General features: G+C 37.9%; 1 protein-coding gene and 1 long non-coding RNA gene across 5 annotated transcripts; both read left to right on the top strand.

The window, feature by feature from the left end:
* Positions 1–14,578: 14,578 nt before the first annotated feature.
* On the top strand, positions 14,579–19,267 carry LOC147481852 (uncharacterized). Of its 4 annotated transcripts, none has more exons than XR_015204729.1 (5): positions 14,579–14,704; positions 15,955–16,176; positions 17,536–17,623; positions 17,936–18,022; positions 18,712–19,267. It is a non-coding gene; the product is annotated as an uncharacterized LOC147481852 (long non-coding RNA). The 4 variants fall into 4 exon arrangements; XR_015204730.1 differs by having other exon boundaries at positions 17,936–18,804; positions 18,954–19,267; XR_015204727.1 differs by having other exon boundaries at positions 17,936–19,267.
* Positions 19,268–24,153: 4,886 nt separating this feature from the next.
* Positions 24,154–26,400, top strand: LOC147481851 (Peroxidase superfamily protein). Its single transcript, XM_086580830.1, has 5 exons — positions 24,154–24,308; positions 24,507–24,655; positions 24,784–24,972; positions 25,567–25,735; positions 25,835–26,400. Exons 1-5 carry the CDS (start codon positions 24,233–24,235, stop codon positions 26,239–26,241), a joined length of 990 nt encoding a protein of 329 aa, XP_086436956.1. The 5' UTR covers positions 24,154–24,232; the 3' UTR covers positions 26,242–26,400.
* The last annotated feature ends 866 nt before the right edge of the window (positions 26,401–27,266 follow it).

Here is a 27,266-nt window from a genome sequence, read left to right as displayed (position 1 = left end):
ATGTATCTGGGCCGAGCCCCAACCATTTCAAGAAGCGAATTGCCCAGGCAAGCCCAATAAACCAATTCTATTGTTTTACAATCACTTACAAATGTTAAAATTAGATAAACATTTAAAGAAACCCCACCAAGGAAGAAGAAATGTGGAAGCGATGGTCAAGCATCAGGAGTAACATGCTTATCTTTAGCAAGCACGGTAGCTCGATCAGGAGCAGTACTGGTAGACAGAGCGTTACTAGCATCTCCAGGCATGACAAACACACTCGTACCTAGAGCCTCACATTCACGCTCTCCTTTTAATTCAAAGTACGTCTCCTCCAGTAACGGGTAATCTTGGAACACTCTGTCATATGCCTGCTGAGCATGACGAGCAACCGACTTGCATTGCTTGGCATACTCAGTTACTGCTCCCAGTCTTTCTTGCACATCAACCATCAGGCCCGACAAAGAAGCGACCTCTCCGGACCGCGAGTCGATGCAGCTTCCTCAATTCAACCAGTTCCTTCCTCTCAGGTTCTCGAGTGAGTTGCAAGCTTAACAGGTCCTGCTTGATCTTGCCTGCATCATTTTCCACATTTTCCATAACTCGGGTCGTATGCTTCAACTTATAATACCCGGTAAGAAACTACAATAAACACATACATATTAATCTCGCCAATAAAAGAAAAAGGGACCAGAGAATAGTAAAAGCTTACCAAACAGCAAACCATATCCATGGTCTCCGTAGTCTTATCCAAATTTTGGTCTTTCAGCATCTCCTTGTCACCCTCCAAGACAATACCTTCCAGAGGACAGTTAGCTATGGGTGTCGACCCAAGGCTGTAGTCAGATCGTTTTACTGCATGCCTCTTCCCCGTTTTCCCAGTGTAGACGAACTGTCTCCCCAGATCGCCATCCCCCCCAATGCACTAGCCCCAGAGCTCTCCCCAACAACAGCTTTTCCCTTACCTACCACAGCACAGTCACAAGCACCCAGGTCGGCCCCACCCCTTGAACTTGGGTTCATGAACACCACACCTCTAGTTCAGTTTGCGCGAACCAGAAGCAGAGCAACCCACAATTTTGGATTGTTTTGTGGCCCTCGTCTCAAAAGAGATCACCTTTCGCTTACCCAGATTGTGTGAACAGTGTGGCAAGAATTCAATCTCCTCCAAGATGAGCGGAGAGATCTCCTTCACCCTTCCCATTTGAGGGACCAAAGAGTCAAAATCATCACCATCTGCCCTTGACATTCTACACTCCGTGGACAACACAAATTTTAGCAAAAGAAGCGTACTAAGCTTACATATCACAAAGAAGAGAAATGAAAAGAAGTCGGAGCAAACCTGAAACGCTAGAGAACTTGGGCAAGAGCTTCGAAGAGAGCTTTGGCAACTAGCTTGAGGAAGGTGACGAACCAGTACCCCCAAACCTCTCACAAAAGTCTTTTAGGGTGAGCCGTTTCACTTCCCAAGACATATCATAAATGCATTGAAACCCTAACCGATGTGCCGCGTATACCGCCATCTTTTCAAATTCCAAAAAATAGGGAGGTTACCATTTCTGGCTCTCTTAAACGGTTCACATCCTCACGTGTGCCACACACGTGCTAAGGCCCACTCTAAACTAGAACGCTATAACATGAAGAATGCTCACTCGAGCCCACCGGCTGCATAGTCTTAACGATCTTTACTAGTGGAGCCCTACAACGTTAGACATGACTCAGTGAAAAATGCTCTACAGGAGCAAGACGCTCACTTGAGCTTAAAGGCTACATAGCCTGGACACTTCCTACTAATTGGAGCATGCAACACTATACTATGCAACAAAATCAGGCAATATACATTCACGTCATCAAGAAAAAGAGCAACAAGAAAGAGCATGCATTTCATAAAGGCAAAAGAATGAACCACTGAGCAATTTCGGAAACCGGTTAGATGCGCTAGCCAGTTCTTTGGGGCGTCCCAAAAACCAACTCAGCTAGCAATCATTCATCACACAATGAACCACCCAGAACAATCCAGGAAACCAGCTCATTTAATCTTGTTCAAAACATATCATAGAAGCAAACTGCCCAAGTTTCCTTATCAGTTCTAATGTATCAGGCTCACAGCCAATTAAAAGAAACTTAAACTTTTACAAAGGATGGATTAACTCATAAACTTGAAGAGAATCCAATAAAGAGCCGGAGGCGACCTGGAGATAGGTCAAGACATAAGGGACTTCAGAGTTCGTCCCCACCTCAGTCTCAACAAGCGATTCAACAACATGAGCAGTAGCAGTGGGTACCACAGCAAGAATGGTACTGGAATCTACGGTAGGAGAGACCCCCTTCTCACCCGCAACCGCATGTGTATACGCCTCCTTGAGTTGTTCATGCTCTACCCCCAGCTGCTCATGCATATCCTCCAGCTCTTCTAATTCAGTGATCATACGATCATACGTGTAACGCCCGTATTTTTAAATACGTATTTTTCTATTTTATTAATTAATTAAATTTATTTATTTTCAAAATTTGTCGGATTGGACTTTCGGGATCGTGGGCACGGTTTTTGGCCCGAAGTGCGTGTTGGCTTGGGTTTAGGACCCAAGTATATAAACACATTTTCTAGAAAATAGGGTTCCGGAGAATAAAATATATTAAAATGGAGGCGAGAGAGAAGTTGGTTTCTTTTGGAGAGGAGGTGTTCACGCCTTTCGGACTTCGGAGGAATTTCGTCCGAGTTCATTCATTATTGTGAGTAGTTACGTTTTTATTTTTATATCGAAACTAGAGTTTTTGGCGTGAACAAAACCCTCCCGATTTTTCGATCCGGTTTTCTACTTATGTATTTTTCGATACCTTTTTTGTTTTATTGAAAACGTGGGAATCCTTAGTTAAACGAGGCTTTTTTCGGGTTGTTCTGTGGCTAAAGCCCCTAAGTAATGAATCCCCTCCGTCCGGTATGCATTCTTGTGATCTTGTGGAGTAGGGATACATTGTTATTTGTTTTGGTTGGTGGTGAAAGGGTAGAATCGGCGTGGCTATTGATGGTGGGTGGAAGGTGGCTGCCCGATTGGGTTTGTGTGTTGTGGTTGGACGAAATCCGGGGAGCTTGAGGCGTTGATGTTCGGCGGTCGGTTGGGCTGTTTGTGGCTTGGTTTTGTTTGGATTTTTCGTTGTTGTGAACTGATTTGTTTGTGTTATAGGTTGGTGGTTGTAGGATTGAGTAGTCTTTATGAAGGTTGGGGAAGCCATTAATTTTCTTGATATCTTTGGAGTTGAACTTTGTGAAGTGTTCATTGGTTGGAATTAACCGCCGCTTGGAAGCGGATTGTGTGTGATGGCTAGGGTAGTGTGTGTGAGGGCTGTAAATGGGGAAAGTGAAGCTTAAACAAAAGCTTTAATGGAGGCGAAATTCCTAGATCTAGTTTTGAGGGAGTATGGGAATTTGATGATTTGGGGTTATCGTTTTCATTAAAAGTGTGTGTTTTTGTTTGTGAGTGAAACCGATATGATGAAGTGGGAGATGGTGGTGGCGGATTTTTTGGTGGTGGTGGAGAAAAAACAGAGGGAGAAGATGAACATGACAATTGGTTGGGCCAAACCCCTTTATTGTTCAAGGGCGAAATTCTTATAGTTTTGTTTAGGCCCGATTTTAATTAAATTGTTGGGCGGTTCTAATATTTGATTTGGGGACCGGTTTAAATAAACTTAACAGCTGTTTTTGGGCCCGCTTCTAATACTTGGGCGGTCCATATAATTTAATATAGATCCCATTTGGGTGGGGTAGAATTAATAAATTGGTTTTAGATTTTGGGTTCTAAGGTTTGGGCTTGGCGGTTAGTTTCCGAACCATGACCTTGGCCATGAGCCCATGAGAGCCATGCACCTTTTGACCTTAGCCATTAACTATGGCTATGACCATGAGTTTGTCGAACAACTAAAACGACAGTTTGACTTTGACTTGGACAGTTTGACTTTGACCGTTTGACTTTGACTAGGACGGTTTGACTTTGACCGTATTTATTGACTTTGTGGTTGACTTTGACCTTTGACCATGGACGGTTGACTTTCACCTTTGACTTTGACGATGACAGTTTGACTTTGACCATGACATGTTCAGTTTGACCTTGACCATGAGGTGTTGACCTTTGACCTTTGACCGTTGACTTTATTTGACCTTTGACCGTATGAATGTTGACTTTTTCAGTTTTCATATGTTTGTTTATATGGATATATATAGTAATAAAAAAATTGTCGGATATTGTATAACTTGGTTGGTAAATTATCTAATTTAGATTTGGCGTGAGTAGTGTGTAAAAGCATATTAGGCTTTGATTGTGGATATGGATTTGTTTAATTGTAAACGTTTTATGTTTATATATTATATGGACATATGTAGTAATAAAATCTTTGTGGAAGCTTGTATAACTTTTGGTTGTCATTATCTAAGAAAGATTTGACCTTGATGTTGTGTATTTTTGACGCGTGACGATATTGAGATGTTAGGAGACATTATATTCCTAATCGTTATAATAAAAATGTATGCGATACGTTGAAGCATTGTGACATGATATAATATGTTGGGATAGTTATATTACTGCAATATCATGGAGAAATGTATATACACTCCATTATTTTATATGTGAGATATTAATATAGTATTGGTGAATATTTGCCCACAGGAGTGTGGCGTTGTGCAATAATATATGGCACATGAAAGAATGAAAGTGACTATGAGATATAATTGAGATATTAAAGATATTATGGCTTAGTGCAATAAGGTAATTGACTCTTGCGTGATATAGTAGAAATGTTTATGAGTCATTAATGTATGACACGGAATAAATTACATAACGAAAATCCTAGAGAACGACTACCACAACTCGTGTGATTGGCCTACGGGTTTCGGTTAAAATTTGAATGGCCCCCGTTTGGTTTAAAGGGAATGGGCCGTCCCCCGGCGCCATTTTTGATTATTCCGTTAAGCAAAATAGAACGATGATCGCTTAATATTTTATGCCGAATAGTGGCGGTGCTTACATAGATTTGGCTATCGTGTGAGGATTTACGGTGTCGCGGCATCCTCCGGTGGTTCGCGCGGTGGCTCATTATGTAAGGGGAGGCATGTGGATGTACATGTTCGGCGTTGGGTTGCATTGTGGTAGCCAGGGAAACTAGGTAAGACATAGATCGGACGTGATTTTAGGGACACACAAAGAAAGCCCGAAATAATCTAATTATGGTAATATGTTTGGTTGGTTATTTGTTTAGTTAGAACCCTCGCCTCGATGGAGGAACTACATGCCTTATTTATGATGTGTATAGTTTGTTGTGTGGTTAGTGGGAAGTTAAGGCCTTCGATTGGAGGAACTACCGCCTTTATTATTGTGCTTAAGTATGTTATATTCGTCGTTCTACTCGATGGAGGAACTAAGCCATTATGGATTGTGTATGTATATGTATAATTATATGTTGTATTTTAGGGCTACTCACACCAACATTTTTTATAATCTCACCGATTTCCATGTTTGTTTATCGGGTGTGTTCATTCAATGAACATAGTTGATAAGTTTTAGCGAGGGTTTAGTGTTGAAGAAGGTTAATTTGCTGCTTGTGGTTTTGCATTAAGCGTTACATCTCGGATACGTTTTGTTTTTCCTTGAGGTGATATAGCTTTTAGTCTAGACAATGTTTTTGTATTCTCATTTGTATATTTTAATTAAAGAGTTATTGAAAAGAGATTTATAACCTAATCTTAATTGGGAATTTTTGTAATGAAGAGGACTTATGTATAATTGAAATTTTGATTGGTTTTTAATTATCCGCATATTTTAAACTGTTTATGGGTTTTTGGAAGTGGAGAGTGCGTCACACCTCGGAAATCGAAGAGTCGGAAACAAATAATGTTTTTCGATTTCGGCCGAAATTCGGGTGTGACAATACCCTTCTCTTGCCACCTTTTACACTTACCAGCGAATTCATTTACTGTGGCCAACTTCCCTTCCAACTCGCTTGCCCGGTTCTCCGCGATCGTGCTCTGCAAGGAAGGGGTAACGACTTGCCCCCTAAGGTCGCTCAACTCTTTCTGTTGACTTTGCATCCGCAAACAATGGCAAGCTTGTCCTTCCGGCTTCAAATTTCGTCTTTCTCCATTTCAGCAAACTAAACAACAATTTTCATCTTCTGGTACCCAGCTATAATCTGTAGCCAAGTGAACACGGTTAGAAACATAAATAAAGCTCGTACAAACAAAGCCTCATCTTCAAATCGCGGTTTGGCACTTACCAAGCAGTGAGCCCGGTCCAACGCTCGCAAGTTTGCATCCAGATCCTTCGAGTCCAGATCCTTCCGATCACCATCCAGTGTAATCCCTTCCAACAAGCATGACGCTATAGGTGCGGACTTATAACTGCAGTCCGACCTCATCACGGTCACCTCTCGACCAGTTCGCTCGTTCACATAAATAGGTTATGCTCCAGGTCATCCCCACCAGCACTAAGATGACCCTTCCCAACTTTTGCACTAGGAGCTTTCTCCTTCACCCTCTCAGGGACAGTACCAGCATCCCTGAGACCCAAAACGCTAAAGTCCACCGAGGGCCTAGATCGGGAGGACCGAGCTGTCTTCCCACCAGTTCGCTTCCCATTAGCAGCACCAAAATTGCTACCGAGGACGACCTCAGCCGCTCTAGCGACCTTCGCAGCCCTAGAAACAGGCTCGTCAACCTTCCTCTTCAAGGAACTCTTTTCGCTAAAAGAGATGTCCTCCGTGATCAATGGGGAAGCTCTCTTGTCCTTTCCCCCCTTCCACCCGAGTGCATCTATCCACTTCGTGTCGCTTCCCCTCACTACCACCGCGCTCCCCACAGTCGCATTGACCCACCGCCATTCTTCTTCCTCTGCTCCCTACTCACTATCTCGCTGTCTTGACGCTCCATGCTTGAACTGCTAGATGACCTGGTGATGTCCTTACCTCTGGACCTCTTCTTCTGCTGCCTCCTCTTTGCCTTGATCCCGCGTCCTCCGACCTCTTTCAACAAAATAGCTGGCCACTTCAGGCAACTTCTCTCGCTTCTTAGCATGAGTCAGACAAGCAAACTTCTTTATCACACTACGACCTTTCTTTCTCGCAATAGCGACCTCTGCAAACATAAGAAAGTCAAAGGTCAGTTCGTTATTAGCACATACTTGTCAACATACAAAACAGAGGCATGATTCACCATACAGCCTAGTACGTACCAGTAAAACTACAAACCCTAGTCTCCACACTATAACCAGAGGTGCAATAATTTCCAACTATAAAAAAAGGCCTCTTCTCCCAGGGTTCGTTACTAACCCCATCCAGTACGCTAGACTTTCCAGTCAAAGTCTATAAGCTAAAATTGTTCGCGCTATATCGTTTTACAACAAAGTGCTCAGCAATATCCACAACACCAATGTTGTATTCTCCACTCTCATTCAAAAGATCGAATACCCTAAGCAAACGCCATGTGTTTCCAACGAATTGGCAAGGCGCTTTCTCATAAAAATTTAAAAACTCACATGTCAACCTAGAAACGATAATCTCAACCCCGTTATCAGTTGCCCCTCGCAGATAACCACACCATAATCATAGGGGACAAACGCGCTACTAAAAATGGCAGCGTCCTCACCCAGTTCGTGAATCTCCAGATCGCTCACACGAATATCATAAGCGCGCCTCAACTCACCAAAGCTTTTCAGTGCTAGCTTATGTACTACCCTAGGAGGCAAACCACTAGAGGATGAGGCACCAGAACTGCTCGCCACCGTGACCGCAGATTCAGAACCAACATCCTCTATCTCCTCACTAAAATCAACCTCCCTAACCTCCTCAGATCGGGTATCATCAGAATCAGACATTATTCTTTCTCTTTTCAAGCCCACAACAACTACTCAACCAAGACTGAAACCAGAAACCGAGCAAAGGTAAAGGAACCAGAAAGGAAAGTACAAGAAACAAAAATGGCGAAAACTAACCTTAGCTCTCGTTCTCAAGGGAAGCGAATGAGGAACCCCACAACTCTCCAGGCGTACATCATAAGCCACCCACTGATTCATTTTTCAAAAATAAAACACAATCATTTTATCTAACCCTAGCGTGCCACGTATTCAAGCAAAATGAGGCGCCTCAGCTACGACCTTTCAAATCAAACGTACCATGTGCCATCCGCGTTCAAGCTTAAATCTCTCAGCAGATCGCTTACACGAACAGAACGACCTACTGAGATGGGGCGGTGTGAGGGAGTAATATTCACATCCAATGAATATCAAACATGTGTCCAGCACAAACATGAATGCAGATCGACCATCAATCCTCGTCCTCATAGCTCGCTTCATTGTGACTCAACTAGGGCAATCGATCTGACTAATCTATAGTCAACCGAACCGGAAGTCTTCGTCACACGAGCTTACTTCATAGTAACTCGCTACACACGAACGACCTTTCATGGTAGCAATCTCCCAGGCTCTCACTAATCTCAACAGTCGGTAACGTATGTCTTTATTACTACCATCAAGACTGGAGCTTTAGGCACGCTTCATAATAACTCGCCATCATGGCTCGGGAGTGACCTGAAGACCTGGATCTGACCTGACGTGCGAGAGCAGGAGGCACAACCCATTGGCTATATAAAGAGGATGAGGAACTACATCTAACCTGATTCAAGTTCCCCCAATCCAGAGAGAACTTGATACGTAAGCAGTTCGTCCATACGAACACGGTCAAACCCACTCAACCACTCTATTTCCACCAAATTACCTACACCTGTAAGGTTAGACGAAATATAACATTTACAACAGGGTATGGAAACTGAGCAAATGTTCTATTATAGTAGCCAAAGGGAAGAAAACTTGCTCGCTTTACAAGACACATGCTAGTTTGTGTAAAACAGAGTTAAATTCGGCACAAGAAGAAGCTTCCTCCGAACTATGACATAAGAGACTGTGTCATATGGGAGAAAAAGGCATGGAAGTTCTTGCCAAGGAAAAGGCCTTGCCAAACATCAAAGGTACGCATTTAAATAGATGTACTTATTATTTGGTAGGAAAGCAACACAGGGTGTCTTTCCAAAGATTCCCTTCTCACAGAAAGGACAATGTCCTTGAGCTTGTACACATATATTTATGTGGTCCTATGAAAGTGAAGTCCCATGGGGGAGCTTTGTACTTCTTGACTCTCATTGATGATACGTCAAGAGAGATATGGGCATATAGTCTGAAGACCAAGGATGAAGTACTTGGCGTGTTTAAGACTTTCCATAGCATGGTGGAAAGAAAGACAGGAAAGCCTTTGAAGTGTATTCGCTCAGATAATAGGGGTGAGTACATTGGGCCATTTGAAGAGTATTGCAAGAGTCATGGGATTCGTCATGAGCAGATCATTCTTAAGATTCCATAACACAATGGTATAGCTGAGAGGATGAATCGTACTATTATAGAGAGAATGAGATGTATGCTGTCTCACTCTAAGTTACCTAGAAGTTACTGGGTAGAAGCAATGCGCACAGCCATACATGTGATCAACCTATCACCTTCGAAGCCTCTGAATAGTGATTATGCAGGGAGAGTATGGTCAGGCAGAGATGTTGATTATGGATACTTGAGGATATTTGGGTGCAAGACATTTGTTCATATTCCCAAGGATGAGAGATCAAAGCTTGATGACAAAGCTAAGCAGTGCATTTTTCTGGGTTATGGGGATGAGAAATTTGGCTACAAACTTTATGATCTGATTAACAAGAAGGTAATCTGAAGTCGAGATGTTGTGTTCTTGGAAGACCAAACAATAACAGACTTTGAGGATGGTGAGAAGCTAGAAGCTTTCACTAATGATCTTATTGATTCAGAACCAGAAGTTCCTACTATGGAACGTGCAGAAGGTATTGAGAATGCAGAGAACCATAGGTTTGAAGCTCATGGTGATGGTCCTATTGCTCATGATGGGATAGAACCTATTGATATAGAAGATACAGATGAAGTGCATGAACCACCACCTGAGCAATCAGAAATGCATCCTCCTGAGCCACAAGAAGATGAGGTAAAGAGGTTTGACAGAGAGAAACAAGCTTCAACCAAGTATCCACCACATACGTATATTTTACTATCTGATAGTGGAGAACCTATGTACTATCAAGAGGCTCTTGAAGGTACAGACAAAGAGAAAGGGTTGAAGGCCATGCATGATGAGATGGATTCTTTGCATAAGAATCACACTTATGATTTAGTTGAGAAACCAAAAGGAATAAAAGTTCTTAAGAATAAGTGGATCTACAAAGTCAAGCATGAGGAGAATAATCCACATCCAAGGCAAAAAGCTAGCCTTGTTGTGAAGGGATTCGATCAAAGGAAAGGTATTGACTTTGATGAAATTTTCTCTCCTGTAGTTAAAATGACTTCTATCAGGGTGGTATTGGGTCTGGCCGCAAGTATGAACCTAGAGGTTGAGCAACTAGATGTTAAGACAACTTTTCTTCATGGAGACCTTGAAGAAGATGTCTACATGGACCAGCCAGAAGGGTTTTAGGTTAAAGGCAAGGAGCATCTAGTATGCAAGCTGATAAATAGTTTGTATGGGTTGAAGCAGGCACCGAGACAGTGGTACATAAAGTTTGATTCCTTTATGGTAAAACATGGCTACATGAAGTCCACTTCTGATCATTGTGTGTTTGTTCAGAAATTTCTAGATGGGGATTTCATAGTGCTCTTGTTGTATATGGATGATATGTTGATAGTTGGCCAAAATATCAACAAGATATCCAAGATGAAGAAAGACTTGAGTAAGTCATTTGAGATGAAAGATTTGGGTCAAGCAAAGCAGATACTTGGTATGCGGATTACTCGTGATAGAAAGAGTGGAAAGTTGTGGCTTTCTCAAGAAAGCTACATTGAGAAGGTGTTGAAGAGATTTAACATGGATCAAGCGAAGCCAGTTAGTTGTCCACTTGATGGCCAGTTCCGCATGACCAAAGATATGTGTCCAAAGGGTGAGCATGAGCAGAGTTAAATGAAAAAATTCCTTATACATCCGCAGTGGGCAGCTTGATGTATGTATGTACAAGACCAGATATTGCTTTCGCCGTTGGTGTTGTAAGCCGTTTTCTGTCAAATTCAGATAAAGAGCATTGTGAAGGTGTTAAGTGGATATTGAGATATCTCAAGGGCACTTCCAAAGCGTGTTTGTGTTTTGGTGGGAGTAAAACCTTTCTTAAAGGCTACACAGATGCAGACATGGCAGGTGATGTTGACTCTATGAAGTCCACCTCTGGTTATTTGTTTACTTTTACAGGGGGAGCAGTTTCTTGGCAATCTAAGTTGCAAAAGTGTGTTGCTCTCTCCATTACAGAAGCCGAGTATATTGCATCCACTGAGTGTTGTAAAGAGATATTATGGTGTGGGTATGCTTTAACCCTCTAAATATTTCAAAAAAAAAAAAAACATCTCTTTACGCAATTTATATATTTTTCCTTTTTCAGGTTAAAAATAAATAAATAAATAAAGGTAATTTTCAAATGTCTCGTTAGATAGAGAGAGGTTCTAATTTATAATTTAGTAACCACCGCATATCAACAAACGATCATGGGAAGAAGAGATAACGAAGGCAATAGAATAAAATGTAGTCCAAAAGATGAAAATAAATGGTCCTACTCTTACACGTTGTGGAGACAAAAGCAGGAAAATGATGGCTTTTAGCATAAACCAAAGCATGATTCTATGTCCATTTTGTAGTTGCTAAACAGGTTGGAGGAGCTTGATTGGATACTGAAATGAACCCACCTAATTGAGGCGTTTGTGCATTATGCTTAATGCAAACGTGTCGATGCATGCATTGACGTACACATTTAAATTGACGCAAGATTGGAACAAGCAAAAGCTTAAAGGATAATATTGTTCAAATTGATCGAATTAAGCAAAAAGGATAATAAGCTTGCATGTCCTGGTGGGTTGACAAACACCAGGTGGCTGTATTTTTATCCTGGAACCAAAATGCAAAAAAGGATGCCACTGTACAAAGTTGCAATGCTGAGAAGACTAGGCATGAAGGCATCGCAATGTAGCAAACTTGCAAAAGTGCATAACTCGAATGTTTTTTCATCCCTATAGTTTTTCACAAACTTTGGTTTTTCGAATTTCCAGTTTACGCAGCGGATAGCTTCTAAATATTTGTGGGTTAGTGCTTCATTAGCCGCCCAGCAAAATATTATCTACCAGACTACCACTATTTCTCAACTAGGTATGCCAGTGTGTAGATAGATGTGCACTAAAAAGTGATATCAACGGTATGTATGTGCGGTAGTATATATATAGTTAGGAGTGTAAAAAAAAACCGTTGACCCATCATCCGGTAGGGTCCCCGGTTTTCACTCGCCACCCAAACCCGCACGGACCTGAAAACAGACCCGCTCTGCCTCGCCACCGTTTTTATGCGGGCGGGCTATGGGTGCAGGTTCTATGTTCAAACCCGACCCATCAAGCCGCCCAACTCGCACCGTGTCAAAAACCGTTGACCCAACCCCGCTGACCCGTATAATTTCAAGACTCAAGTATAATATTTTTGTATTTTGTTTATATTTTCTTTTAATTTTTGTAGAAATTTGGGAGATATGAACACAAACTTATGAGTTCAACATCAATTTCAAATATTCAAGTTTGAATATTTATGAGTTCAACATCAATTTCAAATATTCAAGTTTGAATATTAGGCAAATATCAAAAATTCAAATTCAATTTTCGAATTTTGGAGAAGACGGATTATTCATCATTGTATTAATTTCGAATTCTTTTAGTTTATATTTTATTGTTTTCTACCATAGATCCTCGCTCCCATCTTCACTTTATCATACTATGGAAAATAATCAATTTACAAATGGTAAATCACGAGAAAGAAGTTTCAAATTTGCAAATATGGTTTTGGGTTCAAGTTCAAGTTTTTTTATTTTTGTTTATTTTTCATTGATTGATTCAATTTTTTTCTCTATCTTGTGAATTGGAAATATATTACTTGCAGAATTTGAAAGTTTTTTTTTGGTGAAATTGGATTAAAATGATAATTTCCACCCGATCCGGATGACCCACCCAAAACCCACCCCGTAAGCTGACCCAACAAGCCGGGTGATGGTACTAAGATATGACACTTCAACCCACCCCGCCCCGCCCATCGGGGACCACTGAATTTGTATCCCCTAAACCCGCCCCAACCCATCACTATTTGACCCGTGGTTGAACCAACCCGCCCCGTATTACACCCATATAGTAATGTATGTACGATTAGTTAATTGCAAGCATGATCAATAAGAACTACTTAATACTCACAATTGTTTGATTACAAGCAGTATTTTAATCTATTCGAAATAATTTTCTTAATTCGAGTTGGTTTTCATAGAATAGAATGAAGTTATTTGTCTTAACCAATTAAGTTATAAATAAATAATTGGATGAAACATTTTTGTCTTTAAACTTAATAAAAACAATAATAAGAAAATTATTATTACCTATTCTGCCTATGTCACCCGTTCAGTATTGTGCCATGCATGCCATTCTCTGTTAGTTACCGTATGTTGATCCGCCCCTTCTATATTGATGGTGTCTTATGCCCTGTATGCAAAGAAGACCCGACTTGAATACTTAATGCTTTTGGGAGCTATGCAGGCCATTGCAAGCATTTCACAATTATTATTTTTTATTTTATTTTTATTTTATTATTTTTTATTATTATTTTTTTTGGTAAGTTTATCTATTGTATATAAGAAAAAGGAAAATTACAAAAGTGTGTGAACTCCATTAGGGTTACTCACCAGCCACATGCTGGTCGATAACATCTCATATCAAGTTCATGTTTGAAATCTAAAATACAACCAATTAGGATTCTCTCATTTATACAACCATGGGGGATTTCCTGCATACACACTCACTTCATCCTTATCTAAGCAGCTAGATCCTCTTTTATTTGCAGCAATGTTAGCTGCAAAATTTGCTTCTCTCCAAGTATGAGAGAGCATCATCTTTGCAATTTGCTTTTACACCTCCCCCATCGTTTACTGAGTTGTCATGGTATCTTGTCCGTACTAAAAGCTTCTACCACAACCGTTGCGTCAAATTCTAACCATAAGTCTAGCCAACTTTACTCAATTGCTATTTTTGCATTCTCCAAAGTTGCATATATAGCACTCAGCCACATAGTTCGTCTCCACCCCCAAGCCCTTACAACCCACGAGTAGAAACTCCCCATTATGATCTCGATAAGTTGCAGCCCACCTTACTTGTCTAGGATTTCATATTGAGGAGTTGTCAACATTAACTTTGACATACTTAATCTAGCTACTTCTGGCAGACTACACCAAAACTGTCAATTTCTAAAAGCCCAAAATTTCATTTAGTAACGGATATATCTGTTACCAATTTTGTCACGGATATAGTTGTTACTTATGGAAGAAACCGTTAGTAAATATCAAAAATAAAAATTTAATAACTTTTCACGGTTATTTTCGGCAGTGGCTAACGTATTTATCCGTTAGTAATGTTTCAAAATAGTCTTAAAAAATAATAAAAATAAAAATAAAAGAAGCCTACACTTTTGATCACACACCCATCTCCTTTCCGTTTTTTTCTCTCCCCAGACAACCCTAACAATGGCTTATCATTCTCTCTCCAACTATTGCAATTATTCTCTTTCTCTATTGCAATAATTAATTAAAAAACTTAACCTTAATCACCCAGACGAACTGGTAAGCTCACTCCCGTTCTGATCCCAAAAGCCCGCTCATTTCTAATAATTTCTTTCTTTGTTTTGTGACTTATGAATCATTGATCTTGGTTGACCTGCTAATATTGAAGAACAATGTTTTGTGGTTTCGTATTGGGTTGTTTGAACAAGTTTTTGTTACCCAGATACTTCAAAAAAGAAATTTTATAAGTTATCTTCACAATTTTTATGTTTTTGTTTGTTATAAATTCCTTTCCTTGTCTCATATTCCATCTGTCTACTTGTTGAAGGATTTCGACTGAAACAATAATGCTAGAGCAAAACTTCTAATTTTGTCAAAATTTCCCTTTTGCTGGTAAGTCTATTTCAGATAAAAGAAACTTGGGTGTTAACTCTTTCGTGGTTTAATAGATCGTTTGAAGAAGTTTACTTTTTGTTTATATTTTCAGTGAGATTAATGTTTTGATTGTATTCTATGTATACTTGAATGACTGTAAACAAGTGAACTTTTATTACATTCCATACATACTGAAAAGGCTCGAGAGTGAATGCTCTGACTAACAGATTTGGGTGAATGGTACGTACCTACCGACTTTCTGATATGGTTAGAAATATCAATTTGAGTTGGTTTTTTCATGAGAAATGGATATGTCCTTTTAAAACAGTACCTAATGAGAAGTTATGTACTTATGTCTCAAATGAATTCAATGGAAAGGGTTCCAAACCTTCTACTCTTGACCATAGATTTATGGATTTCCCGGGTCTTTGCTAAACATGATTTGATCTAACAAATCCTGGACTCCGAAGCCAATAAAAATCAGGCTTAAGGATAAAGCCATCACTGCCCTCTCAGGCACTTAAGAGTGACTTACTATCTCTTGTGTGTTTTCGTGGGTTGGGGGCTTTTATGGGTTGACCAGGGAGGCGTAACCGGAGCTTGAATTAAGGCGAAGTAAGGGCCAATCCAAGTTTTGGCATCAAGTACAAGTGTTGGAACTGTTGAATTGAAGCATGCTAGCTTTTATAACGTTATATAGATTGGAATCTTTATTTGATTAAAGGACCTGATTTGGCTAAAAAAAATACATTTAAAATGACTTGCTACACACTTGATCAAGACATCTAGTTAATGATTTATTTCTTCAGAAGTTGATATCTATCATAATCCAATTAATTGTGACTTGAGGTATCTGACAAGGATTAGAAGAACTATATAAAGTCTAATATAATGCTGATTTGTTTAGATTGTTATGCTAATATATGATTTAACAGGATGAAACTGGGTTTACGTACACAAATTTACTACAAGAAACAGCCCATAGAGATGGTTTAAGACTTCCCATTTATACCATTGTTCGTCCTGAACCAAGCCATGAACCTGTCTTTCATTGAACAGTTGAGATTGCGAGATGGAGCTTCACAGGAAAACCAGCAAACACCAAGAAGCAAGCTCAAAAAATACTTCCATGGCTGCTTGGTCCACACTTAAAGAATGTATGTACATCTTTTTTCCCCTCTTTTTTATTCCGCGCAATTGGTTATGTTTGAGGTGAGTCTTCAAATTGATTATTGTATGCTACAAACTTGTTTTGGCATTTCCTTCACACACACTCTTTTTAGTTTGAGTGGAGTTTGTGGTGCTTCCTGCACCATTTTTTGCTTGGCCTATTATTTTGGATGATTAATATTATACTGTTCGCAAGTGTGCTGCTGACCCTTGATTTCTCTCTCCTAGCGCTCACTTGGTTCTACATTTCCAGTCTTCCTCATCTTCCTCAGCAAAAAGATGAGGTTGGAGGAAGTTGTTGTTGCTCAGGCTTTTACTAAACTCTGTCCTCCTTATATGAAAAAATAGACAATACAAAAGGATAAGCATTCTGTTCAACAGAGATCTACTCCTGTTAGGGGTGTCTCTTTTTTCCGAAAACCCAATTTTTCCGAATTCCGATCCAATATTTTTCTGAATTTGGCAATGATATTTGTGTTTCGATATCTAAAATTTTGATATCCGATTTTTCCGAAAAATAATTGGATCGGAATTGGGTGTGCTTTCAAAATCCGATCCGATTTCCGATTAATTTTCGAATTTTTAACATATAGCGGTCTATTTCATATAGTTACTAAATTAAAATTACATATAATTTACAAACCAAATAAAAACCCTAGAGAAGTAGAACATTGTCTCTCTCACAACTTCAAGAAATTAATATTGTCATTCTAGTACATGTCTCAATTTATCTCATATTCCTATTTACTGAATTAATACATTAACATGCATGAAGAAATTTTTTGTTGAATGAACGTGTTAAAAGGTCTAAGTTGTTTATTGAATTAATACATTTCAAAATGTTTGCTAAATGAATGTATTAACTGGATAAAAAATGGTTATTTTAAAAGAAAATCCGATTATATAATTCAAATTTCCGATTTACTTCCATATTTTGCGGATTGCAAAATTTCCAACAATTTTATGATTTTCCCAACTTTCCGAATTCGGAAAAAAAATTGTCATCCAAAAAATAATTGGATCAGATTTGGAAAAGATATTACCATCCGAAAAATTGGAAATTTTTCCGAAAACCCTTTATCCGATCTGATCCGATCCGAACTCACCCCTAGCTCTTGTTCATTGGCATATAAAACCTACTAGAAGTGGGATGCGCTTATATCCGGTTCAATATCCAAGTTGGCCCTATCCGCATTGTACCCCTGAAATGACTATGTACCGGATCGTAGTCAGTCGGGTAGGGGATACGTAAACATGTGGTCAGTTTTTTTCCATCTTTCTATTTTAATTTCAATTTTGTTACCTTTATGTTACTGAGAATGTCATTTTCATTTGATGTATGCTAGGTTCATAAAATGGGAATTGGATTGCTCCTACCATCTTTGAAGCTTGTTAGTACCATTATGAAATTGGAACTTTGCATGACAATTTTGTGTGAGTATTCTTTTGTTCTTCTTAGTTACTCATCTAAATTGTTTTAGTTTAATTATACCGTTGATCTTTCCTCAAAATAATTATCTACTGCTGCATTTACTTGAATTGAAACTTTGAAAACACTGTCTATACTATTGTTAACATAGGCCCGCAGTTGAAACATTCCAAAATAAAAAAATTTGGGCACATGAATTCGAGTGGACAGAACAATTGGAGAGTATGTTTACATTCCAATTTTTTTGCATTTTTTGTTTCTAAGTTCATAATTGAAATTTCATTATCCTGATTTGTATTTATACTTTGCACTTAAAGGTACAGATGGATGAAGTATGGAGAATTGAAGCAAGTACTGCCCGATCAGCAATAGAATCTAGTCTTATGTATCATGGGATACGAAAGGTGAGTTTGTGTTGGAACATGGTTTTTTCTCTTGTACTTTTCTTTGATATTGGGCTTACTCTTCCTGATCCGATCCTATGCATGTTTCATGCAAATAAACTTAGTAAAGAACTACTAGAACTTAGTTGTTTTCGTTCTGTGAGATTTGCGCTTGTGTTTTGCCTAATGTCAAAAGAGAGAACCTCTTTATTATTGTCTATGTTTAGCCCGCTAATGATTGTAATCATAGATGTAATGCATTTAAACCTTCACATGTTATGATTGTGAAGTCTTGACATGCACATTCATATAGGTGTCCTATTATGATATTCGCACAAGTAATGTTATCTTTCTTCACTTGAAATATATTCCATGTCGTTGAGTTTGTGTTCAATATACTTTTGCTTCCAACCAAGATACAACTTCTTGACACATTCAAGTGACTTTATTTGTATGCATGCATGAGTTTTTAACTATCTCTATAATCTCTTGTGGTTTGGAATTCTTTGAAGTCGTGCTTGCTTCTAGATTACTTTATCTTGGAGTGATTCAAAGTTACAATCATATTGATGTAACTTACTGCTGAGCGTATCTTTGGAGCGTGTTAATGGATTTTAATAGATCTTGTGAGAGTATCTAGCCATGGTTATTCTTGTTTGATGCCTTACTTTCTTATTGTTTTATTCTTGACGGAGAAAATGGATATTTAGTCCAAACTTGCAGATGCTTTTGATAGTGAGATGTTTGAATGGACACAAAGACAATGCTCTCCTGAACTTTGTTCTACACTTGTAAAAAACAAGGTATTTTATTCAAACTACCGATACTTTTTCCTCCATTATTAAATTATTGTTCATCGGCTAAAGAACTGAGTTGTTTGCTTCCATAGTATTAAAACCGATACATGATTGAAATGCAAGTTTCATCTCGAAATGAGTTTGAAAATGTTCAGGAGAATAATGAGGTGGGTTGACAGTATATTACTCCTATCAGAGAGGAGCCTCTTTCAGACGACACAAAAAGTATAAATCACAAACAAGGTAATGAGAGCACAGAGATGGATTCTTTTGCAAGTAGTTTACTTTGTGGATGAATAAAATACACTAGAAGTATTATTTGAAGTTCATCGTTGAGGTTGTAATATATATATTTGTTAAATTATTTGAATGGTAGAGTTGGTGTAATTTGTGGATGAATATAAGTGGTTTTATATTGTTATTACTTGGTTGATTTTTATTTATTTTTTATAAAAGTTGTCTATTTTGTAAGATTTGGTAGAGTGTATAGTGGATTTGGTAGTGTACAGTGGATGCCAACCCAAAGTCACGTGGAGTATTAACTATTTCTTGTAAGGGGTGCAAGTATCCCCAAAATTAAAACTGATTTTTTTAAAAAATATATCGACCATTAGTAGCGGATATTTCCGTTATAAACAATAGTTAAGTAAATAGCACGTCCATTACTAACGGATATATCCGTTAGAAATGACAAATTTAATCGGCCACCAACAGTTGGCTATCTGTTACAAAGAATTTTAGTAACGAATATAACTATTACTAAAATTATTATTAGTAACGGTTATATCCGTTATTAAATTTGGCCTAAGTGAGAGTGACGCCCCAGAGCTAATGGAGTAAAAATATAAGTAATGGATATAACCATTAGTAAACGCCTTTTCTGGTGTAGTAGCACTTCACAGGCTTCAAATACAGACAGGATCATTACGTGCGAGATATTTATTTGAATGATGTAGTTAGGCGAGCAGGTATATAGATGAAGAAAGAGACTCATGTTAACTTCATTATAGACCCTATAGGAGGTAGATACACTTCGACAGGTAGATATTTTGATGTATAATTGGTCTGAAGGTAACTATGTATGCATAGACATCACAACAGTATTTCCAATGGTTGGGTTAGGTAATGGTATGGTGTCTTTGAGGTATGATAAGTGACACGCATTGTTTTTATGGTTGAGAATGGTATGTGGGATGAGATATTATATTATGGATGATGATGGATGATGGATGTCGTTGACCAAAACTACGCAAGATCAAAACCTAATTATCTCTCAATGAATAAAGAATGAGTAGGATATAGTTCCACTTTTAAGTTGTATTGTGAATAAGGATAGGATTGGAAAGAAAGTTTGAAGGATTAAAAACAATAGTTGTAGAGATTGTGAATTACTAATTAATGCTAAGCTAAACTAAACTAAACTAAACTAGTGATTGATTATATGCATGAGAGAGAATTCAAAAGATTTGAATCCACTGTACCTGTGATCCGGGACCTTCTGCTTCATAGTTAGTTCTCACAAATAGACAACAATTAAGCAATCAAGTGAGTGTTGATGCCATATTGGATGAAACATCGTTAACACTTATTTCTACTTAAGGTTGTTCCTATGTTTATGATATTATTATCTTCTTTTCTTTTATGTAAGCTCGGGCAGCCATTCAATGTATTACTGAGAGCAACATCATATCAAAGAGAACTTTCTAATTAGGTAGTCATTCAATGAATCACCACTTAAGGCAAACACAAAAAATACTTCCCCTAGACAGCCACTCCTTGAGTTACACCTTCTAGGGCAACACATGCAAAGAATACTTCTCTAACTCTAAAGAACTACACTACTTGAAGAAAAGTAAATAACACTAGCATGATATTAATATTGAAAAATATAAACTCTATTCTATACTTCCATCCCTTGGTGTGGGCAATGAGACTAATAATTAAAAACATAAAGAACTAATTACCTGATTGGAGAACACCATGAACCAGAAGAATCACCGAACCCTAAGCACCGGCTTCATCTCCTCCCTTGAAGGAGAAGATCGGTCTTCCATAAGAAAGAAGAACACAAAGAATAAGAAGAAAAGAAAAACATAAGACTAGAGAGATTAATTTATTAAGACTTGGCTAGTGAAAACTAAATATTTTATTATTAACCTCTTTTTGCTTCAAGATCTGGAAATAAGAATAATGTGACTTCGTCATTACAACTGGCACTAAGGTGCTCCTTATATATATATATATATATATATATATATATATATATATATATATATATATATATATATATATATATATATATATAGGTTCTAGAAACATCTCAAAACATGGGCTATTGGACCTAATTTCCTATTACATATCGACCTCCTTTCGATTCCATCTTCGTTTCCAAAAACATTAAGAGGTGGAGTTGTTGAGTCTGTTCCATGCGTTTGGACGCACGGGACAATACAAATCCATGCGTTAGACGGATGAGTCTGAATTTCCTCTTTTGATTTATCTTTTGCAGGCTTTGGTCCAAATAATGGGTTCTTTTGCCTTGGACTTCCAAATAAGCTTTAAAACAAGTCCAAGTCCTATATTTTCATAGCTTCAAATCTTTGGGCCTTCTTCATAATTATCCATGGGCTTCCCATGTGATCCTTAATGCTCCAAATTGCTCATTTTTGCCCATTTTATTCTAATATTTTGCAAAACTCTCTTTTTCACCTATAAAGTCATAAAACATAACTTACAAGCATTATTAGTCCACTAAGAGGGCTAAACAAGAGGTATATATAACTGAGTGTTAAAATATATTTTTTGAGCACTTATCAACAAACAACTATTAGTGTAGCAATATGTAGTAAAGGTGGAGAAACATGAGAAAGCATGTACGTGAGGCTAACCAACCTTTGTTTTGGATACCTTTGCATTTTCAGTACCAAAAGTAGTTGAACTTTTACTAGGGTACATAAAGTTTTATATATTGGACATACGTACACATCAATGTGATGACAATTGTCCGTTTGCGTATGTATTCAGAAAGATATGTTTTGCTATTTAGAAGGGACTTGCGGTACAATTTGTAGCGCGCTTGACTTCTGAATCTTTTGTATGATTTATTTGTTTTATGGCTAACTTTGTGTTGGAATCAGTGTTCACGATTTAGAACAGAATGTCGAAATTTCGACGAATATTTTGGTTTTTTGAAAAAATTGGAATAAACAACATAGGGTCAAAATATATATTGTTAATTTCGAAATAGTCGAAATCAAAATACAACATAGGGTAGAAATATTGTGAATTTCGGTTTTTGAGATTTTCAGAATTCCAATTTTTTTGAAATCTCGAACTATGGTTGGAATTAGAGGTGGGTGTGCAACGGACCGGGCAGGGCTAGCCTGACTTTAAATATTTAAAGGCCTTTAGATATTAAGGTCGGCCCATCCCGACCCTAAAGTCAGCATAGGGCCGGGTCATAAGTCATCTAAATCTCAAGCCATGGCCCTACCCTATATATTTTCTTCTTTTTACTACATCAGTTTTAAAACTCATTTATATTACAAAAAATTTACAAAGATATGCAAACTCAATATCCCACCACTTTGAAATTGGAATAACAACCAATATATCTAGACATAATCCCTGATAAGTCCAACAATTTAGAATGCACATCCACAATCTAATGAACTGAAGTACATAGAGACTCATACTTGTATTTTAAAATTACAGTTAAAATACACAAGACACATTTTGGAAGGAGCTTTCACTGACATTATATCAATCTGTTCTTTATTATTGTACTTAAACCTCGCTCACCAAAATTACATTTAACATTAAAAAGCACAAAGACAAATAAGAGTTTGGAATGAACTTTTACTGTCATGCTAGCTTCAACCTACTTTTCATTTGGCTAATACCTAGTGCTCATTATTCTTCTTGGCAGCTAGGTTAGATGGGGAGTTGTGAGTTGTGAGATAGAAACAATTGGCCGGGTTTACAAGTTTAATTTTATGATATAAGACAAGTTATTAGAAGTACCCATATGGTAAGTGATAAATTACAAAGGACAATGTATTTTAATTGAAAATATTTAACAAGGAGGTGGACAATTATGATATGTTTATATTGAAACTATAACGAGGGCTTGGTGAGGGTTGAGTGCTGAATTAGCTAGGGTCGGGCCTATGTTTCAGAACCTTAGCCCTAACCCTGACTTAGAATGCATTAGGACCAACCCGGCCCTATCCTAAACTCTGTGAGGGCTTTAGTTGTAAGGGGTTTATAAGGCTTAGGGTAGGACCAGCTAGGGCTTGGTTAGGGTCAAATTTCCACCCCTAGTTGGAATGCCTTCGTGGCTAATTACTTTGGAAGTAGATGTAAGACCTTAGTTAGGCCTAAGCCAGTAGCACATATATTTAATCTTTCAACTTTGAAGCATTCAAATGATTGATGATAACTGGGGCAACCTCAAAGAAAGAAATGAAACGTCACAATTTACCAACCAGTGATTACGGCCCAAGAATAGAGCCTAATAATAATTTCGCCATAAGTCCATCCTAAATTTTAATTTCAAACGAATTTAAGGAAAATCTGGCTAACGTTATTAATCTCTACTTATAATTTTGGCTCAAGGACAAATTTTCATTAATAATTTCAACTCAAGGACAAACCGAACTGACGTCATCATATGTAAATTTGTATTTACATCTTTTTCTTTACCTATATAAATTTAAATTTTCATAATTTACAAAGTATTTTACATATGAAAAATTAAATTATTTACATAGTATTTTAACATATGAAAATTTAAATTTATTCATATGAAATTGTAAATTTACATATTATTTAATTTTCATATGTAAATTTAAATTTACATTGCTAACATCGTATTTTTTCCTTAAATTCGAAATTAAAATTCAAAGTGGATTTGGGGCGAATTTTTTTGGAAAATTGGGCTCTCAGCCCCAATTACTTGTTTACCATCAGCAGCAACAATACTGCTCTATTATGTTCAAAGATCTAGAGAATAGAATTATACGGTACATGGTACACTGCCCGTTAATTGAGTCTTGAGACATATTTTCTGTCCATTTTATTTTCCTCGCTCTAAGGTACGCGGTATCAATGGACATATATTACTGTATTTTACAATTACACACATACATCCAGTCATCCACTAGTTACATATATATGAGAGGACGAGAGGTAAAGCCACTCCTCTTGCATCTTGGACCAGCACGCGCAATTGAATTTGATACTTGTGAAAGTAAGTGGACGGTGCATGGTTGTGCATGTTATCGTATTAGTGGAGAGCTTACTGATAATAATAATAATTTTCCCACCCAAATATCAGTTAAACTAACCTCTATAAATTGACAGCTGATGAAAACAGGTTTTTCCATCAACTCCGGCCTCAAAATCATATCAAACTTAAAGCTAAGAAAGATATATGGCCATGAAGAAGTCTTACACAAATCCAAACCTCATGTACCTGTTGTTCCCAATACTCTTACTGTTCAATTCAGGTAGCATTTTATAACTTGAATAATGTATATTATGTGGTTATTAATTTAAGCCTGATTTATCAAATGATATACTGAACGATATAGAAAAATGGACATGACGTACTCTACAACGGAAAACAATATATGCAACATATTCAAATAGGGCTTTGATGTTGTTACTTGCCATTAATTATAACGAAATTGTTGCTGGTGTTTAAGGAGCTAGTCAACTTCAGTTGAATTACTATGCTAAGAGTTGTCCCAGAGCTGAAGAAATCGTAAAGGAAGAAGTAACACAATTGTACCATAAGCATGGAAACACGGCTGTTTCATGGGTCAGAAATCTATTCCACGATTGCATGGTTAAGGTACTGGACTATGCTTAACACGGACGCGCGATACGCATATTCGAAATATAGTACTACAGTCTACATACTTTGGCGCATATATTTGTATTTATTAATAGTTTTTTCCGGTTTTTTTTCCCCCAATATAGTCTTGTGATGCCTCGCTTCTGTTAGAGACGGCTGATGGAGTGATCTCTGAGAAGACAGCAAAGAGAAACTTTGGAATGAGAAATTTTAAGTATATTGACACAATTAAGGAGGCCCTCGAAAGCGAATGCCCTATGACAGTTTCTTGTGCCGATATTATAGCTCTTTCTGCAAGAGAAGGTGCTGCATTGGTATGTGCATTCTGCAATAATAAGCAAACTTTATTTTTCTTTGGTTTTTCTAGTGGTCGTATAGCAACGGAAACACTAGGTGCTCCAGACATTATTGCAGGAGGAAAATACCAACAAATACTAAATTTCTAGAGCACTAGAGGCAGAGCACCACTTCATAGGCAATTAATACGTGGTAGTATGCAATTACGTATATCTAGTAATTATGTGATTTGAACATAGCGATTGGGTAGCTAATTATTGTGAATAATACTAGTATTACCCCCCCACTAGATGAGTCAATTAGGATTTCTCCTCTCCTTCTAGATGGGGAAATTAGGGTTCTCTCTTCCCCAAGTACTAAAAAAAAAAATCAATTAGTTTGGGTTTATTTTTTTTTTGTGTATTTGGAGGAGAAATCCTAATTTCCCCATCTAGAAAGGGAGAATCCTAATCAATTGGCTCATCTAGTGGAGATAACACTAACTAACCCTAATTTATTTTCTTTTATTTTCTATCTTTTTAACTTGAATGTAATTATTGGTTGATGAGCTAGAGATATTTGCAAATGCTTGAGTCGAAAAGGTGCTAAGTTAGTTCATAATCCCATTGCAGTTAGAGGGACCTTACATTAGCGATATGAAGACGGGGAGAAAGGATAGTACGGAAAGCTATAATTCAGTGATTGACGACTTCATCCCCAACCACACTGATACACTGTCCTTGGTGCTTTCCCGTTTTCAATCTGTTGGAATTGATACTGAAGGAGTTGTAGCACTGCTTGGTATATTTTATATTCGTAATATTGCTATTGTAGTATAGCTTTCATCTAAATTTTCAGTTGACAACAAAATCTCGTGTGAAACTTGTAATTCCCATGCAGGAGCTCATTCAGTTGGTCGAGTTCACTGTGTCAATATGGTGAATAGACTGTACCCTGATGTCGATCCAACATTAGATCCAGACTATGCTAATTACCTCAAACGCCGGTGTCCAAATCCTCAACCGGATCCAAAGGCGGTAGAATATGCAAGAAATGATCGTGAAACACCAATGGTTATTGATAACTTGTACTACAAGAATCTGATGAGCCACAAAGGACTATTGATAATTGACCAGCAATTGACTTCTGATTCTACTACATATCCACTTGTTGAGAAAATGGCTTCTGATAATGGCTACTTCCATGACCAATTCTCAAGGGGCCTGTTGCTGTTATCGGAAAATAATCCGCTTACAGGCGACGAGGGTGAGATACGAAGAGATTGCCGCTTTGTTAATAAAGCATAGTGCAAGTAGCTCTTGATTTCACTGAGAAATCTCTGGGCCTTATTAATAAGCTGGTAGGAGGTGTAACCAGTAACCCTTAATTTGTTTATTGTATATCATGGCCGGTCGTTGTTTAACTAGCGCACACATGCAAATTATCATGATCTTTTTGTTGCTATATATATGCGTGTGGATTGTGATTATGTACTAAAACCAAATTGCATTGCTGAATTTTCTTAGAATTGTCTCAAGAAAATTTGCTTAGAACACTTCACGTTACCACTTGAAAATTTGATTTAGGTTGGCATCCACATTTATGCTTATTGGATCAGATCCAGACCACCTAAATTCATCTAAACCCGATCCAATAACAGAGCTAGACTGGTCCACTTGACCACCTTGTGTATTAAAATTTTTAACCTCGGCCTGATCCGTTTTATCAGTTTGGCTGCTACCACCTACAATAAGGACACAGAAAAATGGGAAGGAAAGGGCCCCAGCAATACTGATGACAATAGCAAACCAACAAAGACAAGACAAGACAAGACCAGAAGGTAGAGAGTTATTGTTGTGTCCCCTTTGCCTAACGATAAAAGCGCGAGAGCGATCTAACTGCCCTTGCACAGATACACTCTGCCCAAAGTATCTCCCGAGGACTACGCGGGGTGATGATACGTACCATTCAAGTCACAGCCAACAATCTATGATAGCCCATTCATTTCTCCCAGCAACGGTTTTTATATTGCTTTCAGTATAGAAGCCATTAGCCATGTGCATGACTATGAGACCATGAGCATGTGAATGTGATACAGAATTTGCTTAGAGTTAATTGTCGCAGATCAAATTAACATCAAACTTTACCAAATTTTGTATACAAAATCCAAATAAATGTATAAGCAAAATTTCTTTTGCTGAAAGGAGCAAAAGAACCTATGCCATTTCGGACAGAAGAAAGCATCAATTCTCGTCAGACATTTTTTTTTGGTGAATAAACCTTTCCATTAATCTAAGTTTTGGTATTACAAATCTGCACCAATGAACAGTAT

Source organism: Coptis chinensis, chromosome 8 (genome assembly GCF_015680905.1).
Source record: "Coptis chinensis isolate HL-2020 chromosome 8, ASM1568090v1, whole genome shotgun sequence".
NCBI classification, from domain to species: Eukaryota; Viridiplantae; Streptophyta; class Magnoliopsida; order Ranunculales; family Ranunculaceae; genus Coptis; species Coptis chinensis.
Note: the sequence above shows the minus strand (reverse complement) of the source record. Positions and strands in the feature narration are given on the sequence as shown.